General features: G+C 42.9%; 1 protein-coding gene across 2 annotated transcripts in view; it reads left to right on the top strand.

Annotated features, from left to right (window-relative positions):
* The first annotated feature begins 16,090 nt into the window (after nt 1–16,090).
* The window catches only part of LOC147887950 (phosphoenolpyruvate carboxylase 2-like), a 62,533-nt gene continuing 56,712 nt past the window's right edge, over nt 16,091–21,911 (top strand). The window contains exons 1-2 of one of the 2 annotated variants that reach the window (XM_087393110.1): nt 16,091–16,313; nt 16,415–16,662. In XM_087393110.1, coding sequence (XP_087249236.1) covers nt 16,462–16,662 — 201 coding nt within the window. In that variant the 5' untranslated portion in view covers nt 16,091–16,313; nt 16,415–16,461. Of the gene's footprint in view, nt 16,663–21,911 lie in introns of both variants that reach the window. The other variant, XM_087393109.1, reaches the window with a different exon arrangement.

The following is a 21,911-nucleotide window of genomic DNA, read 5'->3' as shown; positions in this document are numbered from 1 at the left end:
TACACTAAGACAACTCCAATCGCTATGTAATATGTGTCGATACAAGTTCTAGTCTAGCAATAATAGTATTGGTGTAATGACCAACATCTTTTTTAGCAATCAAACACCCTATTCTACTCGAGTTCTACTCTTTCCCCCAAACAAATTGAATATCTTTCTTTGTAAGTTTAGTAAGTGGTTAATAAACCTTTTACGCCACTTGATTTGTTCAATGAAACTCACCAAATTCCTTCATGGGGATATTTGGTGCCTTGAATGGATTCCACTTTACTGGAATTAATAGCCATGCAATCTACATAGATGATATTACAAAGTAGTATCCACTATGGACTGCATCTAGAAACACCCTAATAAAGCTTAGCAAAGAGGACGTAAACACTTTTTGGATCCAAGACTAAAATGTGGAAAGTGCATTTTTCAATCCAGAACTCATGAAATTACTTGTTAACTCTCCCCGTTCTATTACAAATGCTATTTTATCTTTGTGTTCTTCTACCATCTGAATTTGGTTGTATCCACTAAAACCATCCAAAAAGCTATATACCTCATTCCTGATGACAACATCAAGCATTGTGTTGCAGAATGGAAGTGGGAATGGAAAATCTATACACATCATGCCCGATGACAGCGTCAAGCATTGCATCGTAGAATGGCAGTGGGGGAATGGGTTTGTGATTGTGGTAGCATTTAGCTTCTTCTAGTCAATGCAAATGCACAACTCACTGTTCTTCTTTTGAACAATGACAATAGGTGAGAACTATGTAACTTTCTCTATTGCATAGATAAAACCAATCTTTAAAAATCTATCAATCTCCAGTTTAACTTCTTTGGCAAATTTTGAATTCATTTGGTATCATTGCTACACAACTAGTACCCCATCTTTCTCTAGATTGATCCGATGAACACGTAATTGCAAATTGACTCCTTGGATATAAGTGAACTCCCATGCAATGATGTCTTTGAACTCTATATATAGTCTGATTGGATCTTCTTAGAATTGTCCCTCTACATGTATGCTAATTTTAACTATTTGTCACTTTTCCAACCTACCAAAATTCCATTCTTCAAGGTCATCTTCTTTGACCCTCAAACTTATTTGCATATCCTCCTCATAAGCTTCTTTAGCTTTCTTAATCATGTCCTTGTCTCACTTTTATTGATGGGAACTCTCTTTCATGTCAGATTTTAGCTCCCAATATTTTGCTTGTTTTTTGAATTTTCATGTAGTCAAATCAGAGATTACAGCGACAACCTCGCATACTAGAATTACTTGTGGTTCTCTTTTGACATATTATTGCACAAATTGACTGATGTCCCATCGCAAAGAGCAGCACAATGGACGGGTTAGCATCAAGGAATTTATGTTCTTTGTTGTCATCTAGCCCTGATAACATGTTGACACAATAGGCAATGAGTGGATGATCCTCCTTTAAGAGGATAACCTTTAGGATCATTTCGAGTTTGAGCTTCTTTTTCCCACTTTGCACTGTAACCATTTTTACTTGGAAGGGCATTGGATCCAAACTTTTTAGTCCTATTCTTTCATACATCAGTTGAGGTAGGATGTCACTCAATATCTATTGTCATCAAGTAATGTACCTAGTAACTCCCACCAGTTGCAATGCACTTTTAGTTCTGCAACCCTGTAGTCCATATCCTCTGATTCTGCTCAGAGAACTGATCGATCTTATGGCTACTACTCTTGTTGTTTTTCAAGCATGGTTTTTTCTTCCTCCTTTGGATCAACTTCCATCAAGAGGTACTTGAATAAGTTCTTTCAAAACTCTGGGACCATACTCAACAATTGGTACAATGTAAACTAAATTTGTGCCCACTTTATTGAACAACTAACTTGACAAATTTCTTTTGCAAAAAAGCTAACCTCTAAATTCCTTCATAGGACTTCCTTTTTGGTATCAAACTGGTCACTTTATTGAATTGTGTCCCCTCCTTCAAAGGTGTCGTCCCATCCTGCTCCCTCATAGAAACTCCACCAACTCTCTACTAGTTAGTGACCTTCTCTAGTAGCTCTACCCTCACATAGCCTTTCTAGTAGTGACCCTCTCCCCTCATAAAAACTCCACTAGCTCTTTTCTAGCTAGTGACTAGCTCCACCGTTCACAAGCAACCCTCTCCAATAGCTCCACTCCTCACACACAACCTTTCCACCAGCATTATTCCACCTCATAGCCCTCCTACCCCCTCATAGTAGCTCTAGTATCTCTCTAATGGTTCATGCACCTCTTAGATCCTAGCCTCTCCACCAACACCCCTACACCCTCATGGTCCTCTGTCCCCTCATAGTCTTTTTGTTACCATACTAGTTTGCGATCCCCTATAGTAGGCCAACCCCTCTCACAACTTCTGTGCTAGCACCCTTACCCCTCTATAGACTCTTTGCCACCCCCTACAATGACTACCTCATGGTTTGAGATGCTTACATGACCATCTAGAGACTTGGGGCCCCACTGATGATCCCCCTTGGATCTCTCGAGTCCCTGTCTTTACCCCCTACCTCTCACATAGTGTATTCTCTCCCCTCCTTGGTCCCCCTCCTTGCTCCAACATCTCCTTTATAACCCCATGCCTTAACTGATGCCCTTCTCCGTGACTACTAGATTATCTCTAGCTCATCCTCCACCCCTCACTCATCCCTTGCTTTATGTACACCCACCACAATAGCCCTTGGTTCTCCCTAGATCCCTTATAATGTAACTTCTCATAGAGATATGCTACCTATAAGCTCGAGAGACTAAGCAATAGAGATAGATTGCCACTTTTAGGTGTAACTTTCTCATGATCCAACTTAAGGCCACCAATCTTTGTAAGGAGGTAGTAGACTTTTGATGACAAGTAGATATGAGTCTAAAAAGCAGCCTTGCTATGGAGGAGCGCATTGCCATGATGAATCTTGTCATCAAGGAGGCTTCGAACTATGTGGGTGTAGTGAAACCACAGCATGCAAAGGAAATTGTTTTAGACACTTTACATGAGTAGCAATTGTAAGGAGATAATAGGGCTCTCAACAATAGAGTCCATAGGATTCCTTCACTATCCTTTATGCCACCAATTTTGTGACATCCATTCTGGAGGTACATGAGCATGGGATTTAGGGGTCTTGGTGCATAGGAAGGACATGACCCCACTAGAGACAGGATCCTAGTGTATGATTTAAAGATATCCAAAGCTGATTGGTAGCACTGCATAAGCATGTAGATCTCTAGGATTATTCATAGATCCATTGGGATGAGGATATCACTTATGTGCAAGTTAAGGAGAGAAAGACCCTCTCACAAAAATGGGATGGCGCACAATAAGGAGGGGAATTGGGTTGTGCTATGGAGGGATGGCCCATTGACAAATGCCAATCGGCACACCTAGTAGGATCTATGATAGAGACTCATTAGATCAGTGAGTGCTAACTACTAGTGGTCTATGGATATACATGGGAGTCAGCCTATCAAAAAGAAGTTAGAGAGATAGGTAGGGTATTTGGATTGGGAAGAGTTGTAGTTCTTATTACAAATCATTTCTCATGCATCATCTCTATGGAATGGCATGACCCATGTGCTAGATTCCTATGGCTCTGGATCAAGGGTAGATCTGAGCAAGATACTTTTATCCTACTTTGCTATGCAGATCTTAGAGGAGGGAGAGACATCACCACACATAACCCTATACCTGGATATCATGGACTTCTCAAGCTATAGGGAAGTTAACCTTCTTGGAGACTTCAACTCTAGGACTATAGACCAATGCATTGATAATTGGCTTTTAGCATGACTTGAGCATATTACAGGACACAACAATCTAATGAGGAAAGTATTTCTAGAGTTTTCAAATATAGGTGAGCTCCTATCACCTTATATGGGCACTCATCCAAGGATATGGGTGGGATACATGAACTCATTATCTGCAATGGTCTAGAAAGATGTGGCAAGGTCACTTGTTTCTTGTATGGAAGAGGCTCTAGTGTAGTTGACTACCTCATGGGATCCCCTGCCTTTGCCCCTCACATATTTCTCCATCCCACCACCACCATAGGAGCAAACCATACCTACTTGTTCTTTATCTTGTGCACCCCACTTCCACCATTGAGCACATCATGTTAACACATACTTCACCTATTAAGGGATCAACTTTGACCATAAGCTAGCCCCCACCTATGCCGCAAAACTCTCTACTATGTTAGCCCCTCTACTAGAAGATAGAGCTACCATCATCATCGACATAATAAAAAAGCAAGCGAAAAAAGTGAGTGAGTCCATAAAAGTGAGTGAAGAATCCAAAATGGTGGTTGTGACCATATACGTGTATGATTTGATCATCACATGAAGTTTTGATGCAAAAATCACAGCAACTAAGAAGAGATTGTCAAGTGAATTTGACATGAAGGATCTTGGACAGCTAAGGTACTTTCTTGGGATTGAGGTAAATGATTCACCTCATGGTATATGGATGGTGCAAATGCAATATTCCTTGGACATGCCTGAGAAGAATGGGATGATAGTAGGCAAGCCAATTGACACCCCCTTGGATCACAATCTAAAAATTGTGGATGCTGGCAACTATGTGAAGGATGTGATTATGTTTTGAAAGATGATTGGTAGCTTGATATATCTAAATATCGCAAGACCAAACTTGAAACATGGCCGTAGGAGTGGTGAGTCAATTTATGCAAAACCCCTACAAGATCCATATAGATGCATTGAGAAGGATACTAAGATATGTCAAGGTCACACTCAGTTTTGGGATGTCTTCACTAAAGGGGGAGATGTATGCTTGCATGGCTATATGGATGCGAATTGGGTTGCTAGTGTTATGGATAGGAGATCTACAATGGATATGCTTTTTCACATTGGAGTGGCATGGTAAGTTGGAGCAGTAAGAAGCAACCTACTGTGGCTTTAGAGTACCCTTTGAGATTATCAATTGGAAGGTTTTACCTATTCCTATCACACGATTGACCCATAGATTGGAGGTAGTAGATGCATTTACCCATGACTATCAAAATATTCTCAAAGAGGTTCGAGAAGCCATTGAAATCGCTCAAGAGAAGTACACAAAACAAGCTAATAAGAAACGAAAACACATGCTTTTTAAAGAAGGTGATTATGTACTTCTTCGGATTGAGAAAAGAAGATTCAAGAGTGTTGAGAAATGGCCAATAATCAAGATGTCCCCTCATTTTTATGGATCTTTCAAGGTGATTTAGAAAATCAATGATCTATGGGAAGGTTTTACCTATTCCTATCACACAATTGACCCATAGAGTGGAGGCAGCAGATGCATTTACCCATGACTATCAAAATATTCTCAAAGAGGTTCGAGAAACCATTGCAATCGCTCAAGAGAAGTACACAAAACAAGCTAATAAGAAACGGAAACACATGCTTTTTAAAGAAGGTGATTATGTACTTCTTCGGATTGAGAAAAGAAGATTCAAGAGTGTTGAGAAATGGCCAGTAATCAAGATGTCCCCTCGTTTTTATGGACCTTTCAAGGTGATTCAGAAAATCAATGATCTAGCTTATAGGCTTGAATTACCTGATAATTGGAAAATACATAACGCTTTTCATATCAGCCTCTTAAAGGCCTTCAAAGGACCTTTACCATCAACAGACCATGACCCGAAAAGGAAATGTCTATACTAAATACTTGCTCAAATTTAAGAATCATCTGAGAGATGATGCTCAGTCGATGGAGCAGTCCTTTCAAACTTTTCTAGACCTCATTAGTTCCTATAATCAAACATGCAACTGAGGTCAGTAGCAATCCAAGCAAGAGGGATGTTACAGAAATTATATTTCTGGTATATCTTGCTTTGGACATCATTATTTTTAGTCAAGTGTGACTATGGCAAAGTACTCCATAGGAGCGCCTCGGACGCGGCGTGGGTCCTAGTGGATACTTTGTGTGGTTAGTTGGGGACGCCTGACTAGATTGTGTTTTGCCATGCTAGATGGTCGGTATTGTGAGTGATTCCATGTTAATACTAATGTCACTAGTGTTATTGGTGTTGTGCTTGATTATTGTGCTTTGAGAGCGGTTATGTTGGGATCAGTTGATTTGTTCAATCGATTGTTAATAACTAATGTAATTGGCGGCTTGAGTACAGGTGATGGAACTCATAGCAAGGATTGGAGTTAGTATGAGGGTACTGATCAAGGTATCGCACAGCGCATTATATATGGCCATGGGACAATTTTGTATTTGCTTTATTATTGCAAGTTTGAGCAATATATTTTGGAATGGACATAATTCAATTTTGGGCCTTAAGATGGCTATGTAAAGCAAATCCCTCATTTTGGAAGAGAGGGATAATTTTGGCTCAGTGCTTTTATGAAATATCATAAATACTCTAGATGAGGAAGCGTGAGCCACTCATCTAGGGGGGGAGATTGTACCCACTCTGTTGTCGTTTTCGTGGTGTGATTGTGCTCTTCTTCTCCAATTGATTAAGTGGTGAATTTGTGTTGAAGATAAATACCTTTAAGGTTTCAGTACAGAAGCTGAATATCGTGGAGCAGCCATTGTAGCACTCATGGACAACAATACATTCTTAACATCCATTTGATATAGCATGCATGCTTGCCAAAGCAATCACGGTCCGTATGGTGCTCATCTTTGCCATCGAGCTGAATGTTTCATCATAGTCCAAACCATATGTTTGGGCATACCCTTTTGCCACTAACCTTGCCTTGTATCTCTCCACACTTCTATCTGATTTGCACTTCACCTTAACCCATTTGCATCCTATAGCTTTCTTGCCTTTTAGGAGTGTTGTTCTTATCCAAAGCATCCATTTCTTGATCCATGGCATCCCTCCAATCTGAAAACTTGAAAGCTCAACATATGCATAGTGCATCCTCATATATCCATTGTAAATCAATATATCCACAGGGTGTTTCACCCTTTCTGATCTTCTTAAGGGATGTGTACTTGCCATTTGCTTTCTAGCATGTGGTGGCACATACTTTGAGGCATGCTTTGTCTCTTGAGCTTTAACAAGCTATAAATCACTCCCTTCATCACTACTTGCATCCTCAACACTCTCTTCAAGTTCAACTTTTTGCTTCGCTTTATCCACATGCTTGCTCCCCCTTAATCTACCACTCCATGGGCTCACACTATCAATACTTTTCTCATGTTGTGATGGCTCTGACACCACTTTACTTGAGGGTTCAGCTTGCTATAATTTTATATTTTCACCCTTGGCATATACTCATTCTCAACAACAATTGGTTTGGGCTAGTACCATGCTTTATGCTCACTAAACTTCACATACCAACTCTCATATAATTTTCTAGTGATGGGATCATAGTATTTATATCCCTTTCTCTCGGATGGGTATCCCAAAAACACACATTTTGTAGCCCCTCACTCCATCTTCTTCCTTACCTCATTTGGCACATGCACATAACAAATGCAACCAAACACCTTCAAAGATGCCAAGGTTGGCTTATACCCATAAAGCTTCTCAAAGGGTGTCATCCCATGTATGGCATCAGTGGGTATTATGCACAGCCATATGCACTCCTTTGGCCCAAAAAGTCAATGGCATATTCATTTCATCCATCATGGCTCTAGCCATGTTACCAATCACCCTATTATTCCTTTCTATTACGGAATTTTGTTAAGGAGTATATCTGCAAGTGATCCATCTCTTAATGCCTTGGCCATATAGAAACTCATCAAACTCATACCACCATTGTCTGTATGAAAGCACTTTATGTAACACCCAAGCAGATTCTCTATCATTCACTTAAATTGGCAAAACACTTGAAAGGCATCACTTTTAGCTTTTAAAAGATAAACCCATGTCATCTGGCTGAAATCTTTTATAGAAGTGATATAATCTTGATCCCTTGGGTGTTACATTGTCCAAAGGCCCCCAAACATCTGAATGAACTATTTCCAAAGGGTGCTTACTCATTCTCCCCCTCTTTGAAAATGGAAACCTTTTTTGTTTTGCAAATTGACATGTAAGGAATACGTGGCTAAAATCTAAATGGCAAAATATAGGCAGCCCTCTCACCAATTCTTTGGTTTGCATGTCCTTCAAGCATCTATAGTTAATTTGCTATGTGCCAAAGTTCAGCCTCTTGATCTTGTTTAGAGAAACTATTGGCACACATGCCTTGCTGTAAATAGGGCTTTTCTACATCAAATGTGAATAACCTTCCTCTCTTTTGACATTGGCAACAATCTTGCCTGGTAAGTCATTTGACCAAGAGAAGCAAGATTCTTTGTGATTGTGTGCACATATAAAACATCTTCCAATGTATTCTCCACACCATACTTATCCCTCAAGGGAATACCACCAATATGAGTACCCTTGTGCATGGCATCATCCCCTACAAGCAGCAAACTCCTCACCGTGCATCTCATCCTTCTAAATGAGCCACTTACCATGACGTGTCATATGATTCGTGGCTCCCGTATCTATTAACCAATCATCACTAAATGAGGGCTCTTGCATGATGCTCATAACACACTCCATACTAAAGAGGTGAGTGTCATATCCATGTTCATGTGCACTCTCTCTTCCACCAACATAGTGATTGTATTGTGGTCTTCCACCACTCTCATTATGTGTGGAAATATGCTTTGCATAACAATCATGCTCATAGTGCCCAAACTTACCACAAAAGTGGCAATTTCTAGCTTGTCAAGTATGAGTGATTTCCAGCTTGTGAAGCATGAGTGGTTTCCAACTTGTGCAGTATGATTGGCCCTTCCTCTTCCATGGGTTGGGGCTCTCCCCCATCCTCTTGGCCTATAACCACGTCCTCTTTGGGGCATATGAGGCTCTCCCACGGCCTCTAAAGGGTCCACTTCACCATCTAAAATCACCTCTACCACCATGATGATAAAACAAATTATCTCTTCCACTACTTGTGGATCCTTTGAGCCAAGCTTTACTTCCTCCATCATGCATAATGTGACCAGCTTCTCAAAATCGGGCATAGTGCCTTGTAGGGAATAGAAGTGTCCATTTGTGTTGAGGCCCCAAACCATTCAAGTTGATAGACACCAAATCATTGTCTTCTACATTGCAATGTATAGAGGCCAAATCTTCCATAATTTGCCTTATCTCAGCCAAATAGTCTGTGATACTTCTATTTTCTCTCCACATTCCATGGAGCCTCTGCTTTAGCCAAGTTTTTCTTGCCTCCATGTTTGTACCAGATAATTTTTGAATGATGTCCCAAGCTTCTTTAAGTGTACTAGCCTTCTTAATGTGAGAGATGAGTGTATCAGAAATGCAAAGAGATATCCAATGCAATAACTTTCTTGATTTTTCTACCCATGTTTTGTAATCCAATTTATGCTCATCCGTTGGGTCATCCCATGGCAACTCCGAGCATTCATCATAATCAATCCCCAAACACCTTTGCCCATGAGAAAATTCTCCATTCGATCGGACCATGTGCTATAATTATCCTTGGTTAATTTTTCACCCACTATTTGGGTTACTTATGAGGTCTCAGCCATGCTTGATTCACAAGCCTTATGCATATATTGCTTCTAAATGCAAGTCAATAAACCAAAGCTTCTAGTGCTTTTCTGTATTTTCTGAGCACACTCACTTCAAGTGAGATAAATGGCATCCAAATCTTAGAATTTACCCTCTTCTTAAGTGCTCAATCTTGCTCTATTTTTAGGCATCCAAGAGCTTCGATTTTGAGCATCAGCCAGTTCACTTTTGGACATCAATCCAAGTATGTCTCAATGCACTTATGGCATTTTCCACTTTCTATAAATGCATGTAATTGGGCATCAAACTACCCTCAAATGCTTTCCAAACTTGCTCTTGCACTATTGTGCCAAACTAAAATTTATTCCACTCTTTTAGGCATCAAACACATCCAATTTTGGGCATTCACACCCTCATACGCATCCTCCAACTCAAATTTACTAGTGAAAACTTGTTTCAAATGCTCTTATGCATCATACTTCACCAACTAGGCATTCAAGCTTCCGGTATCATGCACTTCCTTGTCTCAAAACATGATTTTTTGATTATGCAAGTGAATCCTTGCAAAAAACTGAATGACAGATTCTTCCACCGTGATACACACAGTACTATGCCAATTTTGCAATAAGAGAAATCACAATCTATGCTCACATAGGGGCAATACACACTTACTTAATCTCCCTTAAAAAGCAGCATGGCTCTTTTGCGTTCGAATGACATGCAGCCCTTCCTTTTGTTGGAAATGGGCATCAACCACTCTTTATCTTCCTTGACACATGAAGTCTTTCAACTTACATAGCTTAACAACTAAGCATGTCACAAAGGGTAGGAAATACACCATCGTTGTGGCACCACACAATGAAAATGCTCAAACCTTAGAGAGAGGAAAAAACTCTGCAAGCCTATAGGAACCTGAATTCTACAACCCTTCTCTCTCTGCTTCGGCCAATTCTGTACACCCACGATCGTGAAGTTCAAGCAGCTGAGCTGCTACGCGATAATCTCACCATCCTTTGCCTTGCTAGACTTCACCGAGCCAAACTTTTCTCTCTTCTCTTTTGGATACCTATTAAATCTTGGGAAAAAATGGATATACTTCAGTGTTCGTCCAATTACCAAGCTTTGATTACGTAGCGATTCTTTACCTCAATGTTGCGAGGCACTCCGTGAATTCAGGAATACACGAGCAAAATCTAGTCTCAAGGAGCTCTCCTTTTGCAATTATTTACTTGCACAGAATGTTGCATCCTCCCTGGTACTATGAGTCTATAGTAATGAGCGCAACGACCAGATCTCCACAAAGCTCTCTCACGTCCACTACAACAAATCATGGTAGTAGCAGCAGGCTGCAGAATCATTAGTTACATTTCACTGCAAAACGAAGAGATGGTGCAAATGTTGACAGGAAGCTCATAGCGATATGTCAGTCCTGTAGGAATCGTTGTCTTCCTCCCATCTCTGTTCCAGGAAGTAGCAAGTGACAAATATTTCTGTTGATGGGTAGGAACTTGGGTATTCACAAAAACAAGGCGCCTCCTCTGTGGTTCTTCACGATACTCTCCTTCACACGCTCCAGTTTGCACTGCTGCACTGCTATTTCTTTGTGCCTTTTCAAGTTGCCAAGCGCTCTATCTCCTTGTCCCTCAATATCTCGAAGAACCAGCAAGCTTGCTCTTCATTCTTGCGAGATTCTTGCTCCCTGCTTTCTGTTTAGAGGTATTTCCAAACCATACTTTTGCTTTAGTCTTCCAAGATCTTCTACATTGCAGTCTCCAATGGCTCCTTGTCTGTTTATTGCTTGTGCACTAGTCTCTGTTCTGCGTCAGGCCCAATACACGTTACATTTCACTGCACAATGTATTCTATCCAAGGGTAGAAATGCACAACTATGCTGTCAGAATCTAGTAGCCAGAGTCCACAGTGCCTTCACCATGCTCTTATACTAAACTAAACATTCAATAGGAGAGGGAGATACACAGCTCATGAAACATGCTATCTCATTACGGGCGAGAAGATCACATGACATTTCTTACACCTCCTTACACCCTCTAAATAAGATCATCCCAAAGTTCATTTACACCAGATTCACCTCATCTAAGCACAACCCACACTCTACATCCATCTATATTCATCCACACAACATGTGCATACCATCTATGCACCAACACCTCATGTATGTATATTTTCTACATATTGACAACAAAATAAAACCTCTTCTGTATATTGCTTAGTGAACTCCTTGGGCTTAGAAGAAGATTTATGTACACAATTTAGTGGATCATAAGAAGATATTCCACCAAAATTATGCCTGCACACATTTCCAATAGATAGCAACTCATAATAATACATGTCTGTTGCCAAAGAACCAATGATGTTGTCCACCATATGCTACTTCTCAACATTGACCTCAAGAAATAAGTTGCGAGGATATGGCCTCCTCTCAACCTTTCCCCCACCATATCTCTTATCGATTGACATTAATCTTGCCATGTGTTCCACATAACAACATGACAAGGTGCTACATAACATACATTCCAAATCACACAATAAGTCAAAATGGTCAAAGTATGAAAGCATCATATTAAAACTCAAAGCCCATGACCACAAAAGACCAAAAGACCAAAAGATGCAAAAACCTCATGAATAAAGAAACCTAACATGAAATGGAATCTAAATATATGATACTCCAAAGGTATTATCTTTGTGACAAGCTACTACCTCACTATGAATTAAAAGGATTATTGGTGTATGTGGTTGCATAATTACCACCCCCAATATCTACATCTCCTTGCTCCAATTGAGCTCTCTTGCTAGTAAAGTAGATGCTTCCGTAAGTGGTTGCACAATGTACATTCACCACATAATCATCCTATCAAATGAGATGCATGGTTGTCTTGAGGCTTAACTAGCTCTCATGAGAGGTGTGGTTCTACAATCAATCTGCAAAGCCAAACCTCCTAGGACACATTACAAATTCAAAACACAAGCAATAAAACTCAATTCCTCAATGAATATACAATGTAGAAACTTGTGCCAATGTCTTGTGGGCGTCCAACATCATGTAATGAGTCCACGAGCCATTGGATGTGTCAATTTGAAGCTTTTCAAATAGTTTTTTTTTTTCCTAAGTGCATGAATGGCTTTGTGCCAACTCGTTCACAAATGTCAACATGGAGAATCACATTTACAACTCAGTGAATAGTTTACATAACTACTATACAAATCCACATGCAAGTCATTTGAAGAACAAGGAATGGCTTAACACATAGCTTAATAAAAGTAAAAAACAATAAGAGAACCCAACACACATATCCATCAAGGTACTGTGAATGAAAAGCTTTATTTTCGTCCCTTTTTGTAATCATAGGCATTCAAATAAGTATTTAGGTTTGATGTGAAGTGAGTTATCACACTAATGCTTGTCCAAATAATCGAGACACAAAGCTTTGGTTTGTAATGAGTTGATGGCAAGTAGGGTATGAGACTAGATGGTGGCTTGTAGCTATAGGAGAGAGAGAGAGAGAGAGAGAGAGAGAGAGAGAGTATGTGAGAAAATGAGATCTATATAAATGTATGGATAAGCCCATGCCCCATGATAGCATGGCTCTAACCCCCATCATTTTGCTGAAAGAAATGAGGTATCATGTATTGGCAGGCCCAATCAACCCAACTAGAGGGGCCCACAATCAATATATATGTAGCTATGGACTATGTCACTAAGTGGGCAAAGGCTCATGCATTTTGAGAAGATAAATCAAGGAATGTAGCTATCTTCTTGTATGAGAACCTATTGTAAGATGGCAGCTCTACGTCCAGTTGCCCTTGTCAGCGGGGGCTACTTCTACGAATGCCAAAGAGTAGCTAGAAGTAAAAGATGAGTAGAGATTTCAAGGTAGTCATATTTTTCACATGTAGGTCTCTTGTACTTTTGTAGTAGGTAACATGATTCTACTTCCAACGACGATCCTTAGAAAATTAGACCAGGCCGATGCTGACTATTGCAATTGCAAACTATACTTCATGATTGAATGTTGTTAATGGACTTTTATGGCTCTCATTCGTCCTATTATAGGTACCATAATTGCGTTATAATATTTAAGTCTACTTCATGATTAAAAGTTGTTAATGAACTTTCATGATTAAGGACAATACTAATGTGATGCATGTGCATGATTAAATGACATATTGGTTTTATTTACTCAAAATGGAAGGTCCTTGCCTGCCATGGAATAGAAAGTCCTTGCCTACCATGGATGGAGTGCTATGTTTACATCCAAGGTGTGGCGACTGTCAGGTGTATGGTCATGCATGACAAACTACCTCATGGAAGTGTTAATGAGGATGGAGCGCAATTGCATGTAAGTACCATGGAATGCATACTAGTAAGCACTTGGTTGGTGAGTATAGATTTTGGAGCATTAGGTGCCATTAATAAGCCATAAAATGCACTTGAATGCAAATTAATTAATTGAGTGATGAGTTAATTATTACAAAGCTAGATATACTCTTCTCGAGCTAGCTATTTGTATTCTTACTTCATCCATAGACAATCGGGAGGTGTCTCTCAATTATATTACTACTCACTGTACAAGAAGGGGCCTAATCTAAGAGGTTATGAAGTGACATAAGAAGTCGAGCTATGCTCAAGTAGTAACACACGTGAGTAGTCTTAACAAAGGCAATTACAACTACATCTACATAGTGGTAGAAGGCAAGAAATTGAGTCTCATGTGAGAAGATAGGATGCAAGGCAAATTCGAACTCGAAAAGTTGACTTTTATGTGTAAGCTTCATGTTTACGTAGACTTGCATCCTCATAACTTTTGGATGGATATTGGCCACTTGGCTACCACCTCAATGTGGACATGTCATCAATTATGTCATTACAAGTCTTGGCATGAGACAAGTCACTCAACCAACCATGATCCAAGTTTACTAACGCAAAGTACAATTTTCTCAATAGTTTCCTAGGAGTTCGACCACAACATCATGAAATGCCTTCCATCCACTTCTCAGACAACTAGGGAGTCTTTATAAATTTAATTACTAGATAACCTACATCAACATTAGATTGACTTTCTTCGTCATCAATTAATGGAAGACCGTCACCAATAGAAGGTGGTCACCCATCAACAATAATGAACTTGGAAAGCACAAAAATTAAGCTCAAAGCATTGCCATTAGTAGAAGGTGGTCACCCATCAACAATAATGAACTTGGAAAGCACAAAGCAAAGAAAAGAGGGCCAAAGCATCGCCATCGTTCCCTCACCATGAATTGTATTTTGTAAGTGCTCTCACCATGAAATTTCTATGAATACTAGACATGACTTAAACGTGCCTCCCCCACCACGATTAAGTTTGTCTCCATACCACAATACACACATGTTGGTTTCATGTATCCAAATTCAAAATTTAGATGGTCTTATATATTTATTAATAGAAATTGAGGAGGCTTGTACCACAATGGCCCATCATAAACACTTGGTTACTTGAATAAGATAGATGGCTCTCGAGATAGTGCCACAAGCATTACAATATAAGTAGTAGCCTTGAGGTGAAGTTTATTCCAAAATTTGCACTTTCTCCCTTGGCCTTAAGGCTTTAAAAATAGAATAACAAAAATAAGATTAGATTAAAAACAAGGCAAAAGGGGGCTTAGCCCTACAATCACTAAAAAAAAAGGTTGGTTTTGGCTTGATCACGATCTTTGCCACATTTGAGTGTCTTGGATTCATATTTGTCAATCTACATGCCATCAACAAATGCTTTTGGTTCTGTGGTATCAAGGTTGCTATTGATCTAGGCATCATCAAAGCATTACACAAATTTAGTGTCGCAATTGCCTCTTAGTGACAAACACCTAGACTCCATGGTCCCTAGACTAATATTGTAATGAACCCTGTGCTTTGAAAGTTCATGGAATTTTCGACTTTCTCCCCCATTAGATGCATGTGGTGCGTAATCTGTAATCAAGATCGAGTTGAGTTAATGCTGAGCCACATTCTTATTGCACGTTAAGTGCGGATGTGCAACTGCACAACTAAGGGCCTTTCTCATGCTAGCCAAATGTGATGCTTGTTTGGGCACTCCGGCTAGCAGGTGGCGATGGGTTGTTGGACTGGCACCGACATTGGGCCACACGCCACGCTTAGGAAATGAGCAACCGATTTAGCAATTGGCAAAGTGAATAGAGGTAGTTGGCAAAGTGAATAGAGGTTGCTTTGGCTGGACGTTGATAAAGCTCTTGAACCCTGTGGCACGACCTCTAACGAGCTCAAGCTGCTGGGTGTACATCTAACAAGCTCAAGCTATTGGGTGCTCGAATGAATCCACCGCTTTTCAAAATGTTGGATCGGTAGCCAGAAGCGCAGGCTGGCACTGGCAACTTTTGAGCGATTACAAGCTGCGAATTGATTCGAGCCCAACTCTGGCGGAGAGTTAGAGTGCCAGGTTCCAACGTGTGCAAATGACACGTTTGCACGTCATGTGGCATGAGTGTCAGTCCGGACTCGGTGAGCTTGTCACGGTCACTTCATGACTGCTTTGGCGTCATGCATCATTGCTTTCGCTGCCATGCGAGAAATCCGCAAGCGCAGCAGTTGTTTCGATCACGACTCGTCGCCCAAACAATTGATGGATTTTGGAATTGACACATTTCACGTGGGTCGTTCTTGAACAGGTAGAATAGCTCGATAGCGGCTTCTTGATACCAAGCATCGGCGCTGCAAGAATCGAAAGACAAACGAACCCGTCGACGTGCAATCTGGGCAGGATCCTTCGCGCAGACAGAGCAACAAATTGCAAGACGGTGTCGAGACGAATTAGCCACGGTCTCTTGTGCGCCTAAAGGGTTATGCAGACATTTTAATTTTCAGTTGATTTCGATGGACTAGAGGTTCGCACCGACTTTTTTCTATTGAATTGCCAGCAGAAAGGAACCAGCGATTTTGAATATTTGTCGCATGCCATTGCGCCACTATGGAGGAACCTTCCAAGTTAGTCCGGCAAACCAGTCGGAAACAATCACTTGCAAAAACGAGCTCAATGGATGAACATATGAGGAAACTTGTGCCAGTTAAAGTCTCCGAGGATGATAAGCTGGTAGAGTACGACGCTCTGCTTCTGGACCGGTTTTTGGATATCGTCGAGGACTTGCACGGCGCAGAAACGAGGGAAAGGGTATTCTTTCTTTTGTCCTTTCTTGTCATAGCGATCTTAGCGTCGCCTGATCTCATGTTTCATATCCAGATGCGAAGGTTCAGCAAAGTTTGCAAGGAAATGACTGTTCGCTTGGGGGTTCGCTGGAGTTTTCACTTTGTAGAAATCGAAGTGTAAATTTGGCGCTAGGTTGGATTGAAGAGGATATTGCTCCATAAACCAAGAGGAATAGTTTCCTACTTTGCGAAACTAGGAACTTTCGATTAAGCGTTGGAAAAAGTCATCAGTTCAGCGAGCTACTTGCAAGTTCCTTGCCATGGTTCCAGCTCATTACCTGCCTGGAGGCCAAGTCTGTGAGAATGCAGCGGAAAATGAACACCAGAAGAGAGCAAACACCACAATCACAAACACGGTGAAATGGAGAAAAAGAGAGACTACAAGGGATCTCAGGAAAAGGCCCTCTACTACTAGGATGATACAATGGGTGGAAGGGGGGCCTATAAATAGCCTCAGCTCCCTCCAGTCCATCTATAAGACAGGCTGACCTGGCTGTCACAAGGGGCCGAGGTGCACCCCTACCCACAGTGCCTGGCAGGACCTCGAATCAGGCCCTGAATTGAACCGATCTGATCTGCACTCCTCCTGGGACAATCGCAGCACCCTGGCGCAGCCTTTGAATACCTTGGAACAGGCTGGAACCTCCAGGACCTGACAAGGGCACATGCTTGGATACACTGCCAACCCCCCTCCTACTCTAGCCTTGCATGGGGCCAGCACACCCACAACGACAAAGTACAGAATCAAGTAACTCATACAGACCACTGTGGGCCGGGGCAAAGGGCTCACTAAGGCCCTTGCTGCATACTAAAATGCTATACTAGTACAAAATAGCAAAAAAGTAGCAAAATAGCACGAGGGTGGCATGAAAATATCAAGTGCTCAGAGCTAGAGTCCCAAGTGCATGAATTGGCTCCACGTATCCAGGCTCCATAGTGGCTCTCTGATGAGATGCAAAGAGCTCACGTATCTGCATTTGTTGGGCTGTCTCCCGTGGTGGTGGAGGGCGTGGTCTCCTTTATCTTTGATGGGCTATGTCAAGGGTGATGCCTCGCCTCGGTCGATCTCCCCTAAGGAGAGCTGAAATAGGTCGAACCTCGATCGTGTGTGCTCTAGTCGCCTATCGCGCCGTGTACGGTCTCTGTGTCCCTTGCCTAGCAGTGCTGTGTCGGCTCTCTTCACCGATCGATATATCTCTCATGTCGGCTAGCTCCTCCTCCTCTACCCCAGAGTGCCTTGGAGCTGAGTCAAATGCTGCGCTCGGTCTACCTCAGTATCCTATGGTGCAGTGGTCCCATCTTGCAGCTCTTTGATATGTCGTAGTAGTGTCTCCTTGTGTCGTCGCATCTCCATCAGGTAGAGCCCAATACAGACCTGGTCCTGGAAGTGGATCAGTCGTGAGAGTGGGTCAGAGCCGTGCCCCTCCTGAAAAAGGCAATGGTAGTGCCCTCGAATCTCATAGTAGGCTGGGCAGACACATAGAAAGTGCTTCTCTGTCTTGACCGCCCCCATCGTGCACAACCTGCAAGTCCGCTACTCTCTGGGTATGCGTGCAACTCTCCCCGCCTCGATCCTCAACTGATGGGACAAGATCCGCATCTGTTCGATGGCAATCCTCAGTGCGTGTCAGACTCCTCTGTTGTCGAGATACTGAGGTCTGATGATGAGCCCATCCTCCAATACTTTCAGAAAATGGTCATAGTAGAGCTGGGTCTTGGTGGAGAACTCCTAGTCCCTCCCCCAAGTGCGAGATGTGTGGAGCTGGAGGAGATCTAACCGTATGATGCGCTTAATCTCATCTCATGGGATCAACTCAGGTGGTGCATCCATGCTATAATGAAACGGGGGAAGCCGATCCATTTGAATGCCGTGACTGGCAAATGATGAGGTGATGCGTGCAAACTATGCTGTACCTATCCCACTCTCTGCTAGTCGTATGGAGGACTCTAGTGCCAGCCTCGGAAGTCTCTCGCGAGGTAGGTCCCAAACTTTGTGGAGGAAAGTTACTGTTTGAAAAATGGCATCAACCTGGAGAGGGGTCATGGCAAACTCTGCTTGTACTATCTGATACCGAGGGCTTACTTTGAATCATCCTAGAGCCCATAATCACATGTAGCTGCTCAAATCTCCTCCATTCTGCGGCCGCTAGTCGGCCTCACTAGAGTGTCGAAAAGCCAGCACTTCGTTGGTGGATCTGGAAGTGCGCTTGGAAGCATTGTCGCTCTAGTCGGGCCAATGCACGGTGCCCTCGTGTGAGTCATGCTCTAGCTGCGTGGGTCATCGTGAAAATTGGCCCTGTGAAAACTGCACCCAAGTATGTGTAGGACTGCACAATCTCCACTGGCTGACTCTAGTATGTAAAGCTATGTTGGTGAAGCATTGTGTAACAAATGTTGAAGATCATGACCTTGGTCTTCCCAAGGTTAACCATCAGGTCTCTCTCTCCACAGAACACCTCTAGGGCATCTAGATGTCTCTGTAGTCCCTTTGCCGAAGATGACAGAAGGACTATGCCATTCGCGTATAGTAGAATCTGTATCATCAAGTCTAGTGGTGCTCCCTCACCTCCTAGATGGTCTATGAAAGATGTAATCTCATCAATGTAGAGCCCGAAGAGAGTCGGTGAGAGAGGGCATCCCTGCTTTACTCCGATCGTGCTCTCAACCCAGTTTGATAGGTCTCTTGGGACACGAACTCTCCCTCTGACGGACTCGTATGGGCTCACCACTCCCCAGATCAGAACCTCTGGACTCTGCATATGCTGTAGTCTCCTGATCATGCAGGATCGTGGGACAGTGTTGAAGGCCTTCCGAAAGTCTACAAAACAAGCGTAGACTTTCTGGCGTCTCGATCTCGCCTCCTCAATGATAGTCCTCAGGGTGAATATGTGGTCTAGTGTGGAGTGATGTCTCCGAAAACCTACCCTCTCCAGTATCGATCCATAGATCTTGGCCAACGTGTGGCCAATCATGAGAGTGCGATAGTTCCCAGTATCCATGGGGTCACCTGCCTTGTGTATCGGTACTATGGTGGTGGTACTCCATGAGGGTGGGAAGCCGTGACATATGGCGAGGTTGAACGTGTGTGCTAGTACCGGAGCCAAAACCTCCTGTCCATGATTGAAATGCTCAGTCCGTAGCTGCTCATGGTCCCGTGCTCTCTGGTTATGAAGCCGACTGAGTGCAGCCCGCACATTTTGTGCAGTGAACAAGTGGCAAGTGGTGGGCCTAGGCATAGTGGACATATCAGGTGGTGCCTACATCGGAACATCATAAAGAGAGCATGCATAAGTGTGCCAAACACTTGGGTCTGTGATGGGTATAGGTGGCTTCCCCTCCGATAGAAGCCCCTAGCCAATGGTGGGATCCCGCCCTCGAAATGAACTAATTACCTCGTCCATTCTGTGGGTGAGGAAGGCCCGCTGCTTATGGCGTGTCAATCGCCGTGAGATCCGTTGTGCCTCGGGTGATGTCAAGTGGCCAAGGGCTCGCTCACGTGTGAGGTGAGCTCTCATCTCTTTGCACTCATCATCATACCAAGGATTATGTGGCATCTTCCGTAGCGAGGCATGTGCAGATCGGGTCGTGGGGAAAGACTTGATGGCTGCGTCCATGACTACTGTGGCAAGGGTGTTTGGGGTGCGGGCGAGGTCTACATCATCTCCAAGTAGTAGGGCTGGAAGTCCCTTTGCCTGGTTGCTCACATAGATGGGGTCCAAGGCATGATCAAAGTGAACTTGTACACGAGTGGGCGTGGGGGGGACCCTCCCTGTGACTGGCATAGCAGTAGAGATACAAAAGGCTAAGTATGAGTGATCAGCACCGAGTGGGGGAGGGGGCACAATAAAGTCGTATATCCATGAGGTAAAGGCCAAGGGACCCAATAGATAGTCCACTGTGCTTGTCCCTCTGCCATGCGGGAAACAAGTGAGACCACCGGATGATGGCCATCTTTGTAGACCATTGTAAATGATCAAATCATGAACAGCCCCTAGCTCAAGTAGATATCATCCATACTCTTTCACCTGTGGTGCATCTGCATAGTGTCTCACTATCCCGAGCTCAGCTGCATCCAGTTCTGGTACTATGAGGAAATCCGATGCAAAGTCCAGTAGGCCCACTTGCCTGTTCCCTGTGTGTGCATTGAAGTCACCAAGAAGGAGGATGTCCCCTTGCCTGGAGAATTTAGTGATATTATCCTGAATCGACTCATACGGGCTGTGCCCTTTTGTGCTGACCTCACGTGCATAGGATGAAGTATCTAGCGGGAAATAACACACCATTATGAGAATCGGTCGTGCGTCTGGTAGCTGGACTCGTATCCACATGTGTCGCGCATGCTCCTCTCTCCCTGCCACTGATATGAGAGGTCTCATGTGTGATCTAAAGAGGATAGCCACTCCCCTCGAGCCCCGCACACCATTGTCTCTCCTCGTCTCCTTCCTATGAGATGACTCCCATGTATATCCTGTCACAGTGGGCAGTCCTCTCTCGGGCTCATGTATCTCAATATAGAAGACCATGTGTCTGTCAGTGTATGTCTCTGAGAAACCACCCCGATCAGACCAAAGTGTGCCATTGCAATTCCACACTACAATTCTCAGTCCACTTTGTGTCCCATTGGCCCAACACCGTCATAATTCACCCTCTTCTTTTTCTTCCTTTTCTTCCTTCTCCCCCTGGTCCTGATCTCCTCTCTCTCGGATGATCACCCTACCATCCCTGTATGCAGCCCATTTCCCTGCTTCTCTCGCTGCCACGACATGTACCATACCTTCCCTCCGGTGTTCCTGTTGTAAGAAGGTGCGGTCATCATCCAGGTAGATCATGGTTCCTTTCAAGGTCACCCTCGTGCTCATGAGGGTCTTCCTATCCATGGCTGTTTGGAGCTTCATCACAAGTGGCCTTGTGGGTGCATCAGGCTTGCCAACTCTCCAAGCTGTCTCACGTGTCAGGTTCACACCCATTTTGGTGAACAAAGCATTTGCATCTGCCATAGGAGTATCTCCTACTGTGAGACCTTGGACTAAAACATTTAGGGCTTTACTGCTTCTCCTTTTATCCTCCTCTAGAGCATCTGAAATGAACTCTTTCTTGGGGACAGCAATACCTTTTCTTGACCACATCTCTCCATTCCAAGATTGCAGCCTCTCCTTTCTTGATTTTCTGGGTGAATTCAGCATGTTTACCCTTCTGTCTTGCAAAAGTGCCAAG

This window comes from Dipteris shenzhenensis, chromosome 22, assembly GCF_047967505.1.
Source record: "Dipteris shenzhenensis isolate YYH24624 ecotype China chromosome 22, Dip_SZ_1.0, whole genome shotgun sequence".
NCBI lineage: Eukaryota > Viridiplantae > Streptophyta > Polypodiopsida > Gleicheniales > Dipteridaceae > Dipteris > Dipteris shenzhenensis.
Note: the sequence above shows the minus strand (reverse complement) of the source record. Positions and strands in the feature narration are given on the sequence as shown.